At 38.3% G+C, this 24478-nt stretch overlaps 1 protein-coding gene across 5 annotated transcripts in view; it reads right to left on the bottom strand.

Moving 5' to 3' along the window:
• The window catches only part of CSMD3 (CUB and Sushi multiple domains 3), a 1204651-nt gene that overhangs the window by 856939 nt on the left and 323234 nt on the right, over positions 1 to 24478 (bottom strand). For all 5 annotated transcript variants that reach the window (XM_073330296.1, XM_073330291.1, XM_073330295.1 and 2 more), the window contains one exon: positions 3233 to 3440. In XM_073330296.1, coding sequence (XP_073186397.1) covers positions 3233 to 3440 — 208 coding nt within the window. The remainder of the gene's footprint in view (positions 1 to 3232; positions 3441 to 24478) is intronic.

Here is a 24478-nt window from a genome sequence, read left to right as displayed (position 1 = left end):
GGTAAGAATGGGTCTGACCCACAATGAGTCACTGGTCTTATTTTAATCAAAGAATGCAGTGCTAAATCACAAACAAAATATTTATTGTAATAATTTTCTGGTTCTAAAACACTAAAAATATGACTATTTTGTTACAGACTGTAAAAGCAGGAAGTGAACTAAAGATAAATAATGTCATTTCAAATAAAAGAAGATTTTCCAGAATCAGTGCTGTTAATATTTATATTCTGTGTCAATAACTTAGCTTTGTAACAAAACTGAAAAAAAAAACCCTCTTGAATAAGGCTTAAGTTTATTTTGGTATTTTAACTACCGCAGAGGAGTACAAAGAAAATAAACACTGCGAGGACTAGAATAAATAGGGTTATGTTCATAATTTAGAGATGAAAGCATAATTACTACTGGCAAAGGTAAGAGCATCATGGTAGTGACAAGAAACTGAATAGATATATACTTTATGACATCCAGCGGGTGTGCATTATCCCCTGGATGTACAGAGTTAGATTTCTAGATCTATAGTGATTAGTGCATAGGAAGATTTCTATCTGAGAACATATTGATCAGATTAATTAAGGGAGGAAATTAATTTTGGAAGATATAATAAAAGGTGGTAATATAATGAATGTTATCAAAGAAGTTTAGTCAGGTGCTGCTATTTACTCTCTTTCATAATCCAAATACAGGAAGGCAAGCAATGAATTTGAGAGGCAACAAATTCAAAATGGATACTCAGTATGTAGATAGTCTGAGGGAATTCATTGCTGCAAGCTATCATTTAGGTCAAGAGTTTAGTAGGGCTCAAAAAAAGGATTAGGCACTTATATGGATGAGAATGTCCACAGTTGCTAACTGATCAGCTCATCTTGCAGAGTGCTACCAACATATGCCAAATTCCTGTCATCAACTTTCAAAGCCAGCAGCCTATTTAAAATGACAGCAAACAGAAGAAAGCTGAGAGAGATTACAAAGTGATCTAGCTGCTCTCTGAGATACTTTATGAAAAGGATATACAGTATATCAAGAATTACAATATAGGAAAGGCTTAGCACAATTACTTTTCTAAATATGAAAACTGTCTTGACTGATGAGGTGGAAATGGAAAGCTACAGTGTTTTGTGTAGAGTTCCTGACCATTTTTTTTTTCCGTATTAAAAAGTGGTTACCTTACATATTTTAGCTCAGTATTTTATCTTGTATCTCACAAGTTAAAGTAGTAAACATTTTGTTATTTACCTAGATGGACAGGAGGATAAGAATGAGTTTATTTGCCATCCTTACATAAATTAATAGTCTGAGAAATAAGCCAAAAGACATTACTGTCTGGATCAAACACTATTTTTAATTTTTTTTAATCAGCTTTCATGTAGTTATGTACCATTTGTCTAATAGCGTAAGATACAACAGAAGGTTCCTATCTTTAGACTTAGATATAGAGAATTTTGGTGTATGCATCATGAATGTAGCTATGCAGAGTGGAACCTCGAACACTCTTCTAAAGGGGTATAAAGTATGACCATAGTAAAACTAATTATCAAATCTCTTAATTAAGTTTTTCAAATACATTTTTCCCTAGCAAATGGAGAAGTATTTTTGCATAACTGAGTACATCAATCTAATTCAGGGAACATGACTGATAAGTTTAGAAAAGAATGCTCTTACAATCTGCTCCTCTAAATAAGCAATTATTAAATTAGCATGTTAATGCTTTATTTTATATTTTGTAATTAGATTATAAGTATTTCCATATATAAATTAACCCTATTATATCATTTAAGTATGTCAAAGCTTTTTGGTTCTAGAGAAAAACTAAATCACTATTTGCAGCTTTACACTGAATACACAAAATTTACTTTTGAATAAGCAAATGAAGATTTAGCAGTCAGCTGATTAACATTGATTTTATGTTTCTTGTGTTACTTCAGTAATAATGATAATAAATTCTGGTTTTAAAAGAATTAATTTAGCTGAGAACCAGTTTAAAAAAATATAACAAGCTTGAAAAAAATCAACAGCAAATCAGTAACTTTTCAATACAGATAATTAACTCACCTGCAGTGACATGAATCATGAGATATCATTCATGAAAGCTGAAATACAGTGTATTGTCTCCCATCTTGTTATATATTATGAAATAAGTAGGGATATTACTTCTAGCATCATTTGTACACATAAGGTCTGCTCTTTTCAAATAGTACAAATGCCTAAATTAATGACCTTTTTTTTTTTCTTTTACTACATTATTTTAAAAAGTCTAGTCTTATTTTTTCTATCTTGATTAGACATAATGGACCACATCCTATGCAGAGTAAACTGCTATAGCACCACTTTAGAGCTATGCCACTTTACTGTGGTAGAGAATCTGGTCTAATGTGTGCAATTTACCTAAGTGCAGAAAGATCATACAAGGCCTTGTGAGCCCCACTTGAGACTCTATTGTGGGCCTAAGTGTTGTGGAAGGTTTTGTCAATATCCTCTTTGGATGAGTTTAAACCACTATGATAAAGGAAACTTTTTTGTCATACTCCAATACTCTTACAGTATATACTGCTGCCTTGAACAGCTATACCATGTTACTATAAACGGTGGCGAATTAACCATGTATCGTTTCCCAGTTATTTTCCAGCAAAATGAGTCAGCTACATAAAAAGGTGACTTGATTCATCTGTTCTTTACATTAGTTTTATACCAGTGAAACTCCACTGAGGCCAACAACTACTGAGGCAGGTGTATAGAGGAACTACAGGGGCAGTAATAGAGGAAACTTCTCAGAACTTCTACATCAACAAAAAACATGCTTGTGTGATGGGGTGTATAAAATCCATATCAACTAGGAAGGGGGTAAGAAGTTGCTCTGTGCTGCAGTGGCCCCACACCAGTCAGTCACATTGAGAATGCATCACTACATTATGTAGTGAGACAGTGTATCCTGATTTACTGCATGGAGACACCCTGTGAGATAATCAATGGCACTGTACTTTAATTTGCATGCAACAAAGATTAAATTTACCCAACAACATAATCAGGTGGATGAGTCTACCACAGTTTTTAATGTTGATGTTCTGTCTTTAGAAGTTGGTTTACATTTCTAATCAGTGAATCAATTTACATGTCTAAGTAATAACCCCCTTTACTTTAGCGAGGCTATAGTGTTGACACAAGTAACGGTTGCGGGACCATCCCTACATATTCTCTCCCACCTTTACAGGGTTCAAAATAGCATCAGTTTACTCACCATATTGTTGGTGGTTCAGAACCTTCTATTTCCAAGTAATCATATTTTTCTTCCATTTGAAAATCAGTAAATATGAGTGAAATTGTATCACCAGGCTCTGCCACAATGGTCCACGTACAATCTGCATTATTATGATATTCATTAGGAAAATTGGGACTGGAGATCATGCCATTGGATCCTCTCATTGTTCCTCCACATGCATCTTCAGCTGTTTAAAAAACAAAATCACAACATTTTCAGTAAGAAAAAAAATTATGAAGTGTTATTAAATCACTCCTCAAAAACCAATGCTAAGAAACTGCCACATTTAAAATAAACCTGAATTTGCTCCTAGAAAAAGTTTGTATTGTTTTATGGGTTTATTATACATCATACTTACAATATATCATAAAAATGCAATGTAAAGGTTTTGTTAACTGCTATGCAAATAGTCACTGTGTTGTTTAGTTTGTTTTGAAAATTAAATTAGTAATATATGAATATTATTTTACCAAAAACTTTTAGAATCCTCTTTTGTGTGACTTTGATGAAAACTGTTCTCATTCATTGTTATGAAGAATGATATGAAAAACATCAAATTAATATTGTGGTTCTCTCTTCTGCTTCAATCAAAACTGCTTTTGGATCAAGCACCTTACATATCTACTTAGCATTTAGAGTTTGGTACATATATAATGCAGCATTTATCGATGAAGGAAGTTATGTTGAAAAATAAGTTTTTGTTTACAGGGGCATGAGTACCCTAGCCACCCCTTGCTAATTGGATCATAATCATTTCATTTTGGTAGCTAATAGTTAGTATCTTATATATGGAAGCATAAACTCTTTCTTCCATTGCCTTTTCACTGAAAAACTAGTTACTGCATATCACTTTTCAGAACAATGCTGCTCCTACATAGTGCCTTGAATGTCATCACCCTGACACCTTTGTGTTCATGATCTTTACAGCAGAGCCATTTTAATGGAGAGCAATTTTTCGATAGATCACAGATTTCAAATATCTCTACACATATGCTTCTTTCCTGGATATATATTCTATTCTATAATTTACTCATGACCATCTACTGGATTATGCAACATGATCACATTGGTGAAGATTTACTTATGCGAACACTCCCATTGAAGTCAATTGGACTGCTCCTGTGAGGAAGTGCTCTTCATGTGAGGGTTCACAGCAATTGGTACAGTATGGTTTGAAGCATGCCTTATCTATACTGTTGTCAAAAGTATTTTTGTGAGCTAATAAAATACGTTGAGACTGTAATGCTACCACTTTCAAAAATGGAAATACCTTTTGATGGAGAAATGTCACGTTTTATCACAGTAATTCAAACTTTATAATCTAAATGTGTGAGACATACTAGCAAAGGAATCCCTGACTATGGCCAATTACAGTAACGAAAGCTGAGTTGGTGCCTGAATAATAGTCAGTACTGCTGACAGATGACTGCCAAGGTGAAGACACATTTATTTTTGAAAGAGTATAACATCATTAGTGCAAAAGCTTTTAAGACTTTTAAAACACCTGCTCAGACTCACTCCTGTCAGGGAGAAAATCCCAAATGGCTGCCATGATCCCATCAATTATGGCAGTTTTAGAAGTTTTAAAAGCTTAATTTTGTTCTTTAAAAGTTCTGCTAAACTGTTTCTATGATCAAGAAGAAGTTTTAATGGTAAAATATAATTTAGGAGTCAATCTGGCAAGGTGCCCAGAACTCTCAATACCCGTTCAAGTCAATGGAAATAGAAGATGCTCATTGCTTCACAGAATCAGGCCCTTCTTCACTGCAGGAATCCAACAGCAGGTGTGGTTGGGGAAACTTTGTCCCATGGGATTGTGTAGTGAAGCAGAAATTAGTAAAAGTCATAAATGTTTTGGTTTAACGGAAGCTAAAATGATTATTAAAATATTAATACAAGTAAGAGAAAAGGAATTTACCAATTGTGTCTCTACAACGGGGTTTGATTAGTATGCAGTAAATAAGGCCTGAGGCCAGACCTTGAACAATGAGGATAAAACAAAACATTGAATAGCTGCTAATTAACTGAGCACTCCAACCTGAGCACCGAATGAGGGAGGGGTACTATGGGAAAAATAGTATGTGGTCATGTAATTAAAGACTATCATAGTGCATATGGAGAAGGGGGGCAAAAGCAGTCTTAATTCAGGCATGTCTTCATTGTTGAGTGCTTCACTTGCCAACACAAATAATGTTCTTTTAGCAGTTCATAATATGTGGGCGACTGGGGACAACTTGATCTTTGCACATAATTCTCCCTTGAAACCATAAAATTCAGATAGCATAATTTCTTAGCTATCAGTCATAAAACAAAATAGAATCATAGAATCATAGAATATCAGGGTTGGAAGGGACCTCAGGAGGTCATCTAGTCCAACCCCCTGCTCAAAGCAGGACCAATTCCCAATTAAATCATCCCAGCCAGGGCTTTGTCAAGCCTGACCTTAAAAACTTCTAAGGAAGGCGATTCCACCACCTCCCTAGGTAACGCATTGCAGTGTTTCACCACCCTCCTAGTGAAAAAGTTTTTCCTAATATCCAACCTAAATCTCCCTCACTGCAACTTGAGATAGAAGTTAAACCACAGTCAACAAAAGTAAAATAAGTTGACATCCTGGCAGTGTGGGACAAATCCAGCAATGGTACATGAGGCAGAAAGGAAGAGAGAGGAAAGATGATCAGTTGGCAAGGACACTAGCCTGGACTGTGGGAGGCCGAGCTTTAATTCCCTGCTCTGCCACAGATTTCCTGTATAACCTAGGCCAAGTCATTTAACACATTGTGCCTCAGTTTCCCCTCTGTAAAATGGACAACTGTACTCTAAGTTGCTAAGGTAACAAAAATACAACTCAGTCTGTTACAAATATATGATTGATTATAAAAGTCATGGAAGTTAAGACACTAATATTCAATTAGTCCAAACAAAAAGGTGGGTATTAAGATCATGATTGGCAAACAAGAGGAGACCGGACCAGAAATTAATTCATCAATATTAGTGGGTCTGAAATTAGGACTAATTGGTGGACAAAATAATGAGGGATTACCCCCTGGTGTCTGAGCTTTGGGATCCTGCTCTCCCTCCCTCTCTACTGTGTCATTTTCCTTCTCTTTCTTACCTCTTTCTCTTTGCCTTCTGCAAACCTGCTAAGACTGTATCTTTTGGAACTTTGCTATTAACCTGTGATCAGAAAGGCAGCTAGAAGGAATGTCTGAAACAGCCTGATGCTTGTACAAGTCTGTCAGGCTGGTAGGACTGTGCACTGTGCTTGTTTCTCCAGCAATGAGGTTGCAAGTGAGAGTCAACATCAGAGACAGAAGTTTCATTTTCTATCTTTGCTGCTCTTGTTTGTTCCAGTTTGTGTGTGTTTGTCTTAAAGGCAGCAGAATCTAACTTTAACAAAGAAAGCAGCTCCAGTCCATCTCAACTGTTTGCCCCAAAAAGACAGTTATTACCATATTCAATACCATCTAAAAGGCTGTTTAAACCGGGATGGGGAGAGGGTTCTTTGTGAAAGCTCTCTACATGTGAAGGGAAAGGAAACAAGGTATTCTTAAAATGAAAGCCTTACTTACTACTTTACATTTAAAATGCTTTTACTGTATTCCTTCTTTTCTGTATCTTTAGTAAAAGGTGATTTTTAATAGTGATTGTTGCTTTGGGACGCAGGAGGCTACAGTCTCCACTCAAAACACTGAACCATGTTTATTTGTACAGGGTTGTACACCTTTGAGTCACTGGGCCCATTCATTCAATCAAAAAAACCCCAAAAGACTGCAAGTGGGATTAAAGCACGTTTAAAAATCCCACTCTACATGAAGAAACAAAAGAAACAAAAACACAGACTTGTTTGATTTAAAAACTTGAGAAATGTGATACAAAAGTCATAGATGGAAAAATGTCCAGAATGCCAAGATGCCATTTTTGCAGATATACTTTTGTGATATTAACCATATGTAAAAAGGGTAACTTTTCTAAGTGACATATAAGGTGGAACTTGGCTTCAACAGGTTTTTTGAGTGTATTTAGAATTCAAATGAAGATTTATTTGAATATGTATGAGGCTTGTAATACAGAGAAACTACCTGTTCATTACATCTTCATCACCACAGCATCTGAATGAACTAACATTATCAAAATACGAGCGGAGATGTTTTCTTTCTGCTGGGCATTGCTAGGTTACCATTTTGGCTACCAGCTGCCATATCTGTTTTTTTCTGGCTAAATCACAGGAATAAATTGTCAACTCATGTTTAGTGAAAATTATTATCTGAAACTCTTAAACTATGTTTTCCAATTCCCTTAACTGGTGACAAACTTCACTCCCTGCCCAGAATTTCTACTTTTGTTTACTTTATTATTTTTTTTTAATTTCACAGTTCAGGGTATTCCCTATGATCCAGCAAGAGCACCCAGTTTTAGGCATCCAGTTCCTCAGCCATCACCTCTCTTGGACGGAGACTTGCATCTTTCTCTCTCCTGGCTGGGTTTTTCCCATGCTGCACAGTTCCCTGGCTACACTGAAAGTTCCCTAGCATGACAGACTGCCTAAGCATGCCTTCCTTTGCTTTCTCCTCAGAGACAGTCATCAGTGTAATCACCACACAGCCCTTTCTAAGCAAGTACATTTATTCTTAAGGTGAAAACATATTAAAAATTTCTATGGAGAAAACATATTGAAAACCATAAAAGAACCTATTTGGAAGCTAGTAAGCTTACCAGAAATCACCACCAGCTCGACCAATGGCTATGACAGTTGCTCAGCTCTTCAAACTCCACCAAAGGGTTCTTCAGAACAATCTGTGAGTCACTGCTTGACATAGTTTGGGCCTTTGATTTTGAGACACCCTAGGAACAGTGATCTGCCCCTCTTCTCAGGGGGTAGCTTCAGAGGGCTGAGTTTTTGCATAACTGGCAGTGGGACAGGGGAAATTTGCATTCACCTGCTCCTAGATATTTCCCAGGAAATCCACTTCACCCATGTTGTCTCAAAAGCTATTCTTGCCTGCCATGTTGTTCAATATAGTCCTTTGGACATCCTGGCCCACAATAATACATAGCCTTTGAATTTAATACAGTAGACTCCAAAGATACTTAAACTTAATTCAACAGTATCTCCTGAAGATATTACAGGAGATTGACACAGCCCAGAACTGCACTTTTATTTACTTTATTTTTTTCTAAATGTATTTTTCTGCTCTAGTTTCCCTTTTTTCTTTACTATTCAGTTTAGTTCTTTGCTTTAACAAGTAGGTGTCATTGATAATCACGCCAATACTACCTAAACAGGTCTTATAAAGTACTTCTCATCTGAAGATCACTAAGGACTTTACAAAGGAAGGTACATATTAATAAGGTAGGAAATACTGCGTAGACAGATGCTCATGCACACACACTCAGGGTATTTCCAATGAGCTCTATTTCTAGTTTGATACACACAAGGGCAGACTCTGCAGTGCACTGCAGCTACTTTATGCTGTATAAAGCATCTCTGTAGATGACATAGGAGGATCATCCTAATGTAAGGGGAAATAACAGAGAATTGGCATAATGGCTCCCTAGATGACACCTCTCCGCTGTTAGCATAGGACGCCAGGCTGGGGCTTCCACACACACCAACCCATCCCTGGCTGTTGCACTGAGCTTTCAAAGCCATTGTCAACTGGTACAACTCAAAGGTCAGGCTTCTCTAATTTATAATGAGGGATGAGACTGGGAAACAGCTAGCCCATAATTGGCCACCTGTGCACCACCAACCCCCTGAGGCATACTGTGTGCTCCTAGGCTGCAGCCAATGAATTATGTTGCACAGTACAATGGAAATTACAATATTCAAAAAATAAGTAAAACTACAGTATCTAGATATTTTTAAAAGAAACTTTAGAAATCCCAACACATACATACAGTGCACACACCTCTCTACCTCTCTCCCTCCAAAAGAAACTATTTTTATTTCTGTGAGAGGTGCTGTCAATCTGCACTTTAAGTGCCAAAAATGTCTGTTGGACAACAAAACAGAATAGAATAAAACAATTAAACAAATCAAAATCAAACATGTCCCTGAACAATGTGATACTCTTTTCCCTGCAGCCTTATATTTAGCATAAATTAATATATAAACTAACCACTTATGCATATAAAATACATTTGTGTAATATGAAGCACAGTTTTAAGTCTTTTCAGATGTTTTTAAATGAAAGCTATTTTGTTTTCCTTTTAGGATATAGTTCATGATTATTTGATTAAATGAAATAGAATGGAGATGGAATATAATTATGTAGATTACACTTTTTGATATTTTTCCAAGACAATTACCCTTTAGCTGTAATCCAGATTCTGATAATAAAAGTGTTTTGCTATAAAATTCTATCCGTGTTATCTAAATAAAATTTGCAACCAGCAATCACATTTCAAATTTGAAGTCAAGGGTAAAGAAAATGAGATCATAGAATCATAGAATATCAGGGTTGGAAGGGACCTCAGGAGGTCATCTAATCCAACCCCCTGCTCAAAGCAGGACCAATCCCCAACTAAATCATCCCAGCCAGGGCTTTCTCAAGCCTGACCTTAAAAAACTTCTAAGGAAGGAGATTCCACCACCTCCCTTGGTAACGCATTCCAGTGTTTCACCACCCTCCTAGTGAAAAAGTTTTTCCTAATATCCAACCTAAACCTCCCCACTGCAACTTGAGACCATTACTCCTTGTTCTGTCATCAGCTACCACTGAGAACAGTCTAGATCCATCCTCTTTGGAACCCCTTTCAGGTGGTTAAAAGCAGCTGTCAAATCCCCCTCATTCTTCTCTTCCACAGACTAAACAATCCCAGTTCCCTCAGCCTCTCCTCATAAGTCATGTGTTCCAGACCCCTAATCATATTTGTTGCCCTCTGCTGGACTCTTTCCAATTTATCCACATCCTTCTTGTAGTGTGGGGCCCAAAACTGGACACAGTACTCCAGATAAGGCCTCACCAATGTTGAATAGAGGGGAATGATCATGTCCATCGATCTGCTGGCAATGCTCCTATTTATACAGCCCAAAATGCCGTTAGCTTTCTTGGCAACAAGGGCACACTGTTGACTCATATCCAGCTTCTTGTCCACTGAAACCCGTAGGTCCTTTTCTGCAGAACTGCTGCCTAGCTACTCGGTTCCTAGTCTGTAGCAGTGCATGGGTTCTTCCTTCCTAAGTGCAGGACTCTGCATTTGTCTTTGTTGAACCTCATCATTATTTTGGCCCAATCCTCTAATTTGTCGAGGTTCATCTGTATCCTCCAGCGTATCTACCACTCCTTGCAGTTTAGTGTCATCTGCAAACTTGCTGAGGGTGCAGTCCACGCCATCCTCCAGATCAATAATGAAGATATTGAACAAAACTGGCCCCAGGACCAACCCTTGGGTCACTCTGCTTGATACCGGCTGCCAAATAGACATGGAGCCATTGATCACTGCCTATTGAGCCCAATGCTCTAGCCAGCTTTCTATCCACCTTATAGTCCATTCATCCAGCCCATACTTCTTTAACCTGCTAACAAGAATAATGTGGGGGACTGTATCAAAAGCTTTGCTAAAGTCAAGGAATAACACATCCACTGCTTTCCCCTCATCCACAGAACCAGTTATAGAAGGCAATTAGGTTAGTCAGACATGACTTGCCCTTGGTGAATCCATGCAGAATGTTCCTGATCACTTTCCTCTCTTCGAAGTGCTTCAAAATTGATTCCTTGAGGACCTGCTTCATGATTTTTCCAGGGACTGAGATGAAGTGGACTGGCCTGTAGTTCCCCAAATCCTCCTTCTTCCCTTTTTTAAAAATGGGCACTACATTAGCCTTTTTCCAGTCATCTGGGACCTACCCCGATCGCCATGAGTTTTCAAAGATAATGACCAATGGCTCTGCAGTCACATCCGCCAACTCCTTTAGCACCCTCAGATGCAGTGCATCCGGCCCCATGGACTTGTGCTCATCCAGCTTTTCTAAATAGTCCCTAACCACTTCTTTCTCCATAGAGGGCTGGTCACCTCCCCCCCGCATGCTGTGCTGCCCAGTGCAGTAGTCTGAGGGCTGAACTTGTTCGTGAAGACAGGGGCGAAAAAAGCATTGAGTACATTAGCTTTTTCCACATCCTCTGTCACTAGGTTGCCTCCCTAATTCAGTACAGGGCCCATACTTTCCTTGATTTTCTTTTTGTTGCTAACATACCTGAAGAAACCCTTCTTGTTACTCTTAACATCTCTTGATAGTTGCAACTCCAAGTGTGATTTGGCCTTCCTGATTTCACTCCTGCATGCCTGAGCAATATTTTTATACTCCTCCCTGGTCATTTGTCCAATCTTCCACTTCTTGTAAGCTTCTTTTTTGTGATTAAGATCAGAAGGATTTCACTGTTAAGCCAAGCTGGTTGGAGATTATCACCTCCAAGCAGTAACTTCCTTGTGTGATAGACCCAGACCAGTTGGGTACAGCAGAGTAGTCCTATTGGGAATCCAGGACGTGGGCGGGGACAGCTCGCCCACTACAAAAGGATCCCCCCCAGCCGAAGGGGGAGATCCACAGGGCCTGGAGAACCAACTAATTACGGGGGACAACTAATGAAAAACAGGGACGGTAGTGCGGTCAAAGGGTCAAACGAAGGGAACCAGACGGGGACACCGAGCAGAGAACCCCGGACAGCGCCCACCACTCCTCAAAGGCGTCAAGGGAGTCGGTGGACGCTGCCCAGAGGAACTCCGCTCGGAGGCGTGAACGAACAGAGGATCGGAAATAGGCCCCGCAGTTGCAGGAGACTCCATCGGCCAACCTCCTCACCCTGGTTTTATAGATGGCCACTTTAGCCAGGGCCAGTACAGCAGAGTAGTCGAAGGCAGATATACTGGCCGCTGGATAAACAGTTTTCTGTTCCCTGAGTGACCAGAGCAGGGACTGCGCTAGAGCAATTAGGAACCTGCTAGAGCCAGTTAAGATACGCAAGCTAATTAAGACACCTGGAGCCAATTAAGAACATACTAGAATCAATTATGGCAGGCAGACTAATCAGGACACCTGGTTTAAAAAGGACCTCCCATCAGTTAGTGGATGGCATGCAAGGAGCAGGGAGTGAGAAGGTGTGCTGCTGGAGGACTGAGGAATACAACTGTGATCAGGCTTCAGGAGGAAGTTCCTGCTGTGAGGATAAAGAAGGTGCTGGAGGGAGGCCTTGGGGAAGGAGCCCAGGGAGTTGTAGGTGTCACACAGCTGTTATAGGAGACACCGTAGACAGCTGCAATCCACAGGGCCTGGGGCTGGAACCCAGAGTAGACTAGGGTGACCAGACATCCTGATGAAATCGGGACTGTCCTGATTTTTAGTTCTTTGTCCCGTGTCCCAACCGATGCATGGTCGGGACGCTGTTTGTCCCAATATTGTAACTTTGGCTTCTCTGGCCGCTTTTTTTTTTTGCTTCCCCCATGTGTCCCGATATTTTTTCTGTTTCATCTGTCACCTTAGTAGAGTGTGGGCCTGGGTTCTCCCCCATCTCCCCATTTGATATAAGAGGAGTTGACCTGGACTGTGGGTCCCACCAGAGGAGAAGGTCTCTGGCCTGTCCCCCAACCCACTAGGTGGGCCACAGAGACTGAGAGGATTGTTCTCCTCCTTTTCCCCATGCTGGCCAGTGATGAGGTTAGCTGAGTGAACGGCAGGTTTGAGCCACTGACAAAAGTGGCCAAACTGAGAGCTGCCGTGAATCTCTGAGGCGAGCAAATTCACCAATAAGCGTAGGATCCACCAAGGCAGAGGAGGAACTTTGTCAGATTTGACATTTGAAAGTAAACATCATTGTCTGTCTGTTACAGAGTCACCATGCACATAGATCTAGCTAAGGTTATCCCAGCACTTCTATTGTAAATATGTTTTGTTTTTTTTCAGAATTCTGTAATTTAGCTCTAAAAACCACTCTTGGATAGAGATAAGCCTAGAGGGTCTCCACCGAGGTATGCTTTTTAAAAAAAAAATAGCTGCCCTCTTTTTTTAAATGACAGAAAATACTTTAAAAATGGAAATGTGCTTCTCACTTTGTTCTTGTGAAACTCAGAATTGGCTTGACTGGAGCAATGCATTTGGGAAAGCATTTAGGGCCCAATTACTTTCCCCCGTCCCCTCGGGCAAAAAAAAAATCTCTGTACCTTCAGATTTCAGCTGGTCTTTGTACACAACCAGGGCAGTGACAGTTACACACTAGTCTGCTTTTTGGATTTTTCACAGGTCTTCATTTGCAGGTTTGCCTCTGGGCAGCTTTCAGAGATTTACAATTCTGCCAAACTTGGTCAGTGTTTACCCACTACACATGTTCATATGCGCACCCCCATTTCATGATTTTATGCCTACTGTATACTTTTTCCAGGAAATGTAATTCAGAATGATTTTTTTTTTGTAATTGGTTGGATCATCATTGTTAACCGTAGTTAATATTCTGGCAGCAAAGAAACTGAACTGGTTGAACCTGAAACCGCCATACATTATGAGAGATGTAGGTTTGTTATATATAAAAATGGCCTCCGTTCTTATGATCTAATTGCAACACAAATTATATATAAAAGTACTCAGGAAATAGAGTGGATTAAAATGTACTGTAACAATTTGTAATAGTGATTGCAGTTTGATCGTTTGAAGCCTATTTGCATGGAATGGCAATGTATCTGTGGGTTCAGTTGACTTGCACTTCATTTACTATTCACTTGGAGTTTAGCTTTATATTTAAAAAAAAGCTCCAACTGAAGCCAAAGAGTGAACTCAGGTACCTGAGTGAGGGTAACAGCCAGCAAACTCTAGTTTTCCCCTAGATCTTCCATAAACAGTTAAATGGTAGACTATTTGAACCTGTGTTTCAGACGACCTGGGTGCATGGCCCACTTCCCTATCCATCCTCTGAAAGTTTTTCTTGGGAACTGGCTACCCCTTTAGCCCCCATTCAGTAGCAGCAAGACCTGGAAATGATCCTCTATCTCTTCTGTTGCTCACACTGTGCCTAATAAACCAGAATTCTGCTCATAAATGTCTCCTATTATGGAATAATTATTTTATCATCAAAGCATTCTGGAGTTCATCACAGCAAATAATAAGGTAAATGCATTAGAGAGGCTGGAAATAAATGTCTCAGTCATGATGTTGCATTGTGGGGAGACAACTCAATTTTTCTGAAATATTTTTTCCAGGAATAGCGATGGTAGATGGCCTACAAACAATACCAATCCTACACTCTCAGACTCCAGGTGGGAACAGTGAGCCAGCTGGGCTCTTCCTGAGAAATAAGGACTGGCCATACCCAAAGAATCAGGAGGAGACAGAAGTAGAATGTCATCAGTGCAATATCAGAAGACACCCAAAATATAAAAGAGCACAACAGCCTATATATGTTGTCAGAAAATTCTTTTGAATGATGCAAAGAGAGGGTCTCAAGGTGTTTTAGTGAGGGAGAGTGGGAGGGAGGCTGGCTTTAGTCCTCAGAGTTTTGGTGAATTTCACTTAAAAGTACTGAATTACATTAAAACTATGGCTAGTCCAAATTTTTCGCAACAGAAAAATGGGTTATTAAATGAAAATTGTCTTAAGAACTGCATGCCCCAAACCCACCTTTCCCTCTCCTGCCTACATTCTGACCACTTCTAATCAAAACCAAAAGAGCCTATGGGCTTTCAATATAGCCACAAAAATGTTTGGACACTATCAAAATGAAATTGTTCAGAAATATTTTTTCACAGGAAATTTTGACTCTTCATTCCATTTTGGAATTTATGTACTTATTTTATAAACACCTGTTTTAATTGCCCATGGAACAGATTCTGATTTCTAAGCAGCTCTGGTAACTTTTCTTTCTGATCAGAATTTCCCTATCATTTATGGGTACAGAAATAAAATCATGAATATAATTAGGGCCCTACCAAATTCACAGCCACGAAAAACATGCCACAGACTGTGAAATCTGGTCTCCCTCCATGAAATCTGGTCTTTTCTTTGCTTTTACCCTATCCTATAAAGATTTCATGGGGGAGACCAGTGTTTCTCAAATTGGGGATCACAAGGTTATTTTAGAGTGGTCACGGTACTGCCACCCTTACTTCTGTGCTGCCTTCAGAACTGGACAACCAGAGAGTGGAGGCTGTTGGCCAGGGGCCCACAGCTGAAGGCAGCACCCTGAAAGCAGTGGCACAGAAGTAAGGGTAGAAACACCATACCATGCCATCTTTACTTCTATGCTGCTGCTGGTGGTGCCTCTAGGCTCCCAGTCAGCAGCCACTGCTCTCCAGCTGCCAAGCTCTTCATAGTAATATTATAATGATAGGATTATGGCATAACTAGGATGTATTTCATGCAAGATATGTCATGTAAGATATCATTGAAAAGGTTATGATTCACTGAATATGAGTATCCTATTGGTATGCATGTATCATTTTGGTATCTGAAGTTAGGAATATTGTCTATGCATCTATTACAACTGGGGAACGCCCACTAGGCAGAATACAATCAGTCTAGATGGCTGGCTGGGAAGGGCCATTACAGAGAACAATAGGTTTTAGAAGAAGCTAGTCTCCCACCAGGGAGCCTTCCTGAGGACTCTACAAATAGCCTCGAAGTCATGGCTGCTATGACTCTACAGGGGCATGTGACCAGATCATCTGGTACTGGACTCATCTTGGAATACCAGTGTTTTTCTACAGAAAGGTCTGAGACCCAAGCTTGGAGACGTCTAGCCTGTGAAAGGAATACCTGGGCTTTTAATCTTCAAGTAAGTGCAGCTTGCCCTTTAAGAATCTCTGCAGCAGCTTAAATCATCATTTATGCAGATAATTTTCTAGTCAGATCCAATCTTTTTAGTATATTAAGCTTAGATTGTGTTTTTGTTTATTTGCTAGGTAATCTGCTTTGATCTGTTTGCTATCCCTTATCACTTAAATCTATCTTTTGTAGTTAATAATTTTTTTTGCTTTATCACAAACCAGTGTGTGGAAGTTATAACTTGGGGTAAAATGCGGTTGTATATTTCCTCTCCACACTGAGGGAGGGGGACCGGATTCTGATTTCTATGGCCCCAGCTTCAGCCCATTTTACCCCTGTCCATGTCTCCCCCTGCCGGAGCTGTGGCCCCACTCCCACTCCTAGCATGGCGGGGAGTCGCAGACAGGAGTAAGGCACAAAGCAAAAAGTTTGGAGACCACTTATTTAGCCTAACTGGACAGCAGACAATCAGTGTCAGATGCACTGAACTCCGCTCCCACTTGAAGTGGCTAGTTGCCTTGTGATTCCCCAAGTACCTAGCCCAGTATCTCATCAAAGAATGAAATTATGTTGGTTTGTCATGATTTGTGTTTGACAAATTCATGATGGCTATTACTTATCATCTTATTTTCCTCTAGGTGCTTGCAAATTTTATTGTTTAATCATTTGGTTCATTATCTTTCTGGTTATCATAGTTAGGCAGATTGGTCAATAATTCCCAGGGTCCTCTTTGTTCCACTTTTTAAAGAGAGGTATTATGTTTTCCCTTCTCCAGTCCTCTGTGAAATCACCTGTCCTCCATGTGTTATTGAAGATGATGACTAATGGTTCTGAGATTGCTTCAGCTAGTTCCTTAAGTATCCTAGGGTGAATTTCACCAGAGCCTGTTGAATACATCTAACTTATCTAAATATTCTTGAACCTGTTCTTTCCTTAGTCTGGCTTGTTTTCCTTCCCCTTTGTTATTACTGTTAAATTTGTTAAGAGGTGTAGCTGTTGCTTCAGACAATTAATGGTTTTTTGTTAACACAAATAAAGAACACTGTTAAACTGATACTGATAAACTGATAAACAATGCTGAAACCTTCACTTCAGTATGCTTTGAATAAAGTGTCATTCCTCATAAAAACATTGTTTCATCGAAAGATCTTCTGCAGGAAATATTAATTATTTGGGAGAAGTTTGTGTGGGAAAGAAAACTTACAGCTAGCTAGAAGATGCATATGAAAATAATTTTTAGATCTATTTTTACTATCCTTCTTTGAATTGGGGTGATTTATGAGAGTTCTATTGTGATGGAAAGTATTGATGTGCTTTCAGATAAGAGCTTATTAGTAGGGAAGAAAGATACTGCTGTGAGCCAATGTATGGTAAAGAAGCAGATGATGTTTTGTTATATTGCCATAATTTAAAGTTTTTAGTTTTTTTTTTAAATAAAACTTTCATACTGAAGGGGTATGTCATTTGGGGAGATAAAACAGAGACAAAAAAAGCAATTGAAAACATATGAAATTTGTTCTTCTGTCAAGTTTTGATTTAATTCCGGAGGATAAAATAAGGCTGTTTAGGTGGGATTTATGGATGGGAATGAATCAGTGCAAAGAGAAAGGAAAACCACTGAAAATGGCCCATATCAGAATAAATCAATATCAAAGAGTGTTAGAATATGCTTCTGAATGACACTCTGGTTGATATCTGTTTTCACACTTGGAATGGCAGACACCTGTTATTTCTAGTCTCTGAAACAACTGCAAAAACACCAGAGCAACACTATTCAATTTGTCATTCATAGGTCATGAAATTGCCATTAAAAATGGTGATGACTTGTGTTCCTGCTGCCTTCTGCCCTCTATCTAATGGAAAAAGTTGTGCTAGTTCTAGAATGGAGTTCAGAGAGAAACATATCCCTGTTTTTCATTCTCTCTCATTCCCACCCCATGGTTAACCCTGTCATTTTTTTTTAGACCCCAAGTGCATGCTGGCTTTTGGAGTCCTGCTTTATCCATTTTAGCCACTGGTTGGCCTGGGGCATGATGGTATTTTATCTGACATTGGTACATCCGCAGTGATCTTTAGCTGTGGACTTTCATGTGGACAGTACCAATGGCTGCTGTAAATGGGACACTGAAATTTCACTCAGGATAAATCACTTGTTCTAAAGGCTCAAGAAAGAATTTTCTTCACTGCCACGGACTTTGTGTAGCCTGGGTTAGTGCTTGACAATTGGTGGCAGCATCTTACTCCTGCTATGCCCAATGTATGGGAGTTGAAATTGATAAGTGTCAATAACTATGCACAGTCCAAGCCACAGAGACTGAGGACTCAGACTACCTCTGGCTCATTTTACAGAGATCACCACAGCCAGCACTTATTATCAACCTAGACTAGATTCAAAATGGTGATCATTATGTATTCTCTGAGCCCTGTGATAATTGACCATTCACAGGAATACAGAACTTAAATAAAAGTAAACTTTTAGGAATTGAAATAAAAATACAAATGTTCACAAAAACAACATTCTAAAATTTTCAGTTATGGAGGCGCAGGTTTATAATACATCAAAACAACAACACATTCTATAATAGAAACATGCTTAGCAGAAAGCATGGTTCCTGGTGCTCATCTGTTGTCTGTAATCCCATACTATCAAGTGTTATTGTAAAAGAAACTTCACTTTTATCTCCACATCAAACGGCTCATGATAATGATTTCAAGATTTTTCACCTACTTGTATTTCTGTAGTAACTTAACTATGCAGGAAGATGAAAATTCAGTCCCCCACCCCCAAAAATTTCTGATTACTGCTTCCCATCCAAAAAAGCAGGACTTGACATCTTCACAAGAAACTCTCAGCCAAATTACAGTGATTGCTCAGTCAGCTCTTTTTCTCTTCTCCCAAAAAGTTATCAGACTAGAGACTGTGTACATTTGAAAAAGTTCAAAGTCACATTCAAAATGGACAATTCAGGACTTGAAAAGAAAAGATTATTATAAGAGAAACAAAAGTTTCAGTATCTAGTTAGGCATATTATAACCAGTTATTTCAAACATTTTCTATATAATAATTAAAACAATAGTAAAGAGCCTTTGGTAGTTCTCTTCTAGCCAAGCATCCGTGTTCTGGCAGCATTTTTTGTTGTTGCTGCTTCATTATAATCACAGTAGAATGCTGTATTCAACCTGGTACCTGAAGCGTGTTTTGTTAGATGGAATTGGCTCCTGAGAAAGCAGCAAAATGGTTGTTCACCATAATACAACAGCAGGTAGGCTATAATAGAAATATTGATTAACCCATTCAATGCTAGAACTTAAATTTGAATTCAAGTTGTGTTCCTAGATTAAGTGAGTTTGGAAGGTTCAGTGACACACTGTATTGGAATACAGAGATGACCATCTTTATCCTTCTGTGGGAATTGCTGAATCAGTGCTGGCACTTTGGTACAATCACCTCCCAGCTGGAAAAATAGCAACATGCCCAGAAATCATTCTTTTCTCTCTGTATAGAGTATGTGAAATTCATATTTTCAGAAAATAGTTAGAATCCTTTTAAATTAGCTGTTCAAATTAACAGGATATTTCCCAAAAGTGAAAAAAAGCCTTAACTGAGGTGGGCCTACGGGTCATTCTCAGAGTTTCACTGAGGATAGGGTTTGAATTTACAGTGCCTGGCCACAGCATGTCTTCTTGAGCCATCCAGTTACCGTGACAGCAGGCTGCCTATGTAAGATCTCTTGCCTAGTTTTACTGCACTTGCACATTTCAATCATTTTTTTTTTTCCTTTTCAGTTGTAGCACGTACCAGTCTACAGAACTATTAACATTGTCAATAGTGCTTCCCCAAAGTGGCAGTGGGTGCCATCCACTACCTGGGATAAATATTGAGAGAATGAAATCAATTGGTGGCAATTAGAGCCATAGTTTGAGAACCAGCTTAAAATTATAAGCATCTGCTGAATTTGAAAAAAATGCCTTTTTTTTCAGGGGGAAGAAGGGGGCTGTATCTCAGGGACTCCTTGCTCAAATTACATCAAATTTGGACTGCAAATTCTTCCTAGCACCCCCTGAGTCACAGAAAAAAATCAAGACAATTTGAGTAAGTATGTGGATTTTAGAGTACTTAGAAGAATCAACTTTTAAAGAGCAAGTGCTGATGAACCTTAACTATAGCAAAGAGGGTGCTCCATTGCAATACTTCGGATTTACAGCATCCCTCTATTTTTATAAACTCATTTTAAAGTTTCTTGCAAGTATTTTCCTTCCACTTCATTATTCTATTTTGTTTACCAGTTCACTAACACACCCTCTTTTCCATATTTTACCTCTATTAGATATGGGTGAAATTTTTCTGCCCTTTTTTGGAGGGAGCGGGGGATAAAAACCAGCTGTTAGTGAAATGGACAATTTCATGGAAAACATTCTACTTGTTTATGTCTACAATTTTTCAGGGTTTTTGTTTAAAAAAACATTTTGGTTTTCATTTCTTTCGACACAAAAAATGTGAAAAAATGATAATGAAAAAATCATTTTGTTGGAATTTTTCATTGGTAAAAAACTTTCCCCATTATGTGACCAGTTCTATCCACTTCTTCCTCACATTCAGTCTTGTTTCACAATGATATTGTATGCTTCAGTGACTTCACCTAGCAAGTTTCAGAGTAGCAGCCATGTTAGTCTGTATCCACAAAAAGATAAGGAGTACTTGTGGCATCTTAGAGACTAACAAATATTATTAGTGCCACAAGTACTCCAAGGTGTCACAAGTACTCCTTTTCTTTTCACCTAGCAGGTGACTTTAATGGAGCTATTTTTGTGCTTAAAGATAGGCATGTACTTGGACCTAGCTGAAATTGGGCTACATATGAGTGAATATAAAGTTTTATGTTGGTTAGATTGTATTATACCCATTTTTAGCTTATGATTATAAAATATATAGTACATTCATGGATAAATATAAATATCTCCCAGTGCTAAATTAATACATTTGCAGAGAATGTGCAAAGAAAAGTTTCAGAAATCTAACACCATATCCACAGATCAACATCCTAAGAGATAAAAATTAGGTTTGATTTTTTTTTGTTAGGAATGGTGGTAACAATATGAAGTGGCTAAATAAACTTAACATGTAGACACCCAATCTTATTTATCTTTGTTCAAATCAATCATTTTATTCATGTGAGTATCCTCAATGGCTTCAAATAATATATTGTATAAAATTAGCTTTTATTCCTTTTTGTATAGAAATACAGACACATATACAAATATCACAGACAGTGCAATGGAAATTGCATTTTGTGATTTAGAGCTCCGTGCTGCAAATTCCAGTTTTGTGGATAGCCCTACTGAGGTCAATGGAACTATTTGCATGACTATGTATATATAGGATTGGGCCCTCAATGGCCAAACACAAGTGTGGGCATATCTATGTTTGTATTTATAAAATTTGATTTAACAGGACCGAGGTAAACATTACACCTTCAATGACTGGTTTAACTGAAGAGGTTACATAAAAACACTTGTTTTAAATTACTGTCACACATTTTCCATTATTTTATTATAGCTTAATTAAGCCATGTATACTCCCTGCATAGTAATTTTAAAGATTTACTACTAGAAATTAGATTTAGTAATGATTAACTGTAATTTATTATATCAGTTGTAAAGGACATCTCATGTCACTGGGTTTGGGTGAACCAGATATCAAAAAACAATCCCATCTGCAAATTGCACTCAATTTTGCTTTTCAAAATTAACCTAACCCCTTTTCAACCCTTTTCTGAAGATGACCATCATTATATCTCTGTGGTACAATATGCCAACATTCTTTGTAATTCTGACATTTCCAACATGATATTACAATAAGTACAGCACTGCAGGTACTGGGCAGGCATCAGAAATAGGAATCAAAAAGAGACCAGGATATCAGATACATAAGTAATTCTGGGAGACAATAGAAATGGGAGCAGTAAAGAGATGGATGCATCAGGAGTTGGGAGGAAAGCTTGGAGAGAGGAAGCTAAATAGGGATCAGTTCCAGATCTGCAGTTTCTACCCCTTGAAAAAACCAAGAAAATGGATCTGAAGAATCTGGAAATGGGAAGAAAAAAAGCCAAAACAATGACTGCACCTCATTTTAAGTGGGGTAGGGGTGATTGTTATCGGACTTGCTGGGGAAAGGAATATACCCCTTTAAGGGAAGAGGTATGGATGTTGCTGAACTCATCCCATCAGCATGGACTCTGGGGTGAAGGGAATACAAATCCCGTTCAAGGAGAAACTTGGTTGCTGGTTTTTGTTTTGTTTTTTGCTGCTTTACTCTAAAGAGCCAAGAATTGCTAAACATAAGCAACAGACTCACAGCTGTTTTACCTCTATTAGTCCCAAAGGACATAGAGTCTGCTTGTGATAAAACTGTCTAATCTTTGGAAATTCAAGACTGCTACTCATTTGTGTGTATATTTACCTGCTTTTACCTTGTAAAATAATACTTATTTTTCCTAGTTAATAAACCTTTAGTTAGTTTGTTACAATATTGGATACAAGCATCTTTGGTTTAAGATCTCAATACAATTGGCCTAGAGTAAGTGACTGGCCCTTTGGGATTGGGGATAACCTGAATATTGTTCTGATTTTTGGTGTAAGTGACCATTATTCACAAAGTCAAACTTGCCTGGGAGGCAAGACAGACCAGCGTACCTACGTCTATGACTCCATGTTAAGGCTGTTATAGTTCTTGAGGAGTTCATACTTGGTAGGTAATATTTAATTATGGAATATACAACCAGTTTGAGGCTTTTGCCCTTTTTCTTGACAGTCTGTCCTGAGGTTGGCATTCACTATTGTGAGCCACTCCAGGGAGTGTGACAGCCATAATGGTGACTAGCTACAGTACTGTACATGCTCTGAAAGAATTTTCCCTTGTTCTTAAGAATTACACATTTGACCTTCTTGTTTTATGGTTGACTACAGAGTTACCTTACTTAAGACAGGTAGCGCCATGTAGGGGGACCGGGCACTAACATGCCTTAAGATAGGAGTCAGAAGACCTGGGTTCTTTTCCCATCTCTTCCTTGTGACCTTGGCCAAGTCTATTCACTTATCTGTGCCTGTTTCACTAGCCTTTGCCCATCTTGTATTTTTTTTTTCCTTTGTCTGTCTTAGATAATAAGCTTTTGAATGTAAAGGTTGTGTCTTCTATGTTTTGTGTAGTGGCTAACACAATGGGACCCTAATCTTGGTTGCGGTTTCTAGGCACTACTGTCACATTAATAATAATAATAATAATAATTAATAAAAACAAGATATTCTAGTAGTTAAGTATGAAGCCAAACATTTAGTTGAACATTTGTCACTATAATTGATTAATTGTCTTTCCCTTGTATTCTTACAATTATCTAAAAAGGCACTTCCTCTTGGTATGAGGGGTTTCCCTGCCCTAGTACAGTTGCCACTAAAAAGTGATAAAAGGAAGGCCCATCAAATCACCCCTTCTCATTTGGGAATTTTATACAATGCTCCACTCCAGAAAACCTTTTTTAAAGTCAAGGTTGCTTTTATGCTTTCAGATTTACTGCCTCTGTGAAGTACTCTGGTAACACCACTCTTAAAATATGTGACAGGACGAAATACATTAAAATTAGTTTAAAAAAATGAATATGAGAATCTAAAAGAGTTAGTTGCACTAACTGCACAGCATCCGCTGTGAAACCTGGTACAAATCCAGCACTGTCATATTTGAAAGCAATGTAATTACATATGTGATCCAGCTTTTAGAAATACCATTAGAAACATAAAATTGAATAATGTATAAAAATTATTCAAGGCTTCTTTCAGCAAGCACTATTGAAATGTCTAGCATTTACTCATTAAGACAAAATGAAGCAAATTTCTCCAGTGTGAGGTTTTTTCTCTTTATTGATTAAAGTAGTTTCCTGTAATCAGTGAATCCCTCTAAGCCTCTGACACCATAAAATCGCTTGTCATCCATTCCATTATTTTGTGGAGCAATATAGATTTTAGTGGTCTTGCGTATGACACACAGAAAATCCTTCATTGTATTGGGGAGGGGAAAAGGCCTTGTTTATGTGTGAATCATGCCACAATGATTCTCATGAGAAAACCCAATTTTGCTAAGCCTTGTTATCCCATCAAGATCACAATGCGTTATGATGGACCACACATAAAGGTAAACACTACAAATCAGAAGTATATTTTGGAAATTTGATTTGTAAATGTAGTAGGAATAATTGATTGAGCTATTACTATTATCAACACTAATTTAACAAATGAAGCAACATCTAACATTCTTCAGAATGATCCTATGCAAAAAATCAACTAGCTAGCTAGTGCCCAGAAAAAATGCTAAGTGTAGTGGTTGTTTCTTTCTCTCTCTCACTCAACATAAATTCATCACTCAGAGTTTGCAGATGACAAAAAAATTTGGGGAATACTAAATAATGAAGAGGATAGGTCACTTA

This window comes from Lepidochelys kempii, chromosome 2, assembly GCF_965140265.1.
Source record: "Lepidochelys kempii isolate rLepKem1 chromosome 2, rLepKem1.hap2, whole genome shotgun sequence".
Lineage (NCBI taxonomy): Eukaryota > Metazoa > Chordata > Testudines > Cheloniidae > Lepidochelys > Lepidochelys kempii.
The sequence above is the reverse complement of the archived record's forward strand: the minus strand, read 5'-3'. Positions and strand labels throughout refer to the sequence as shown.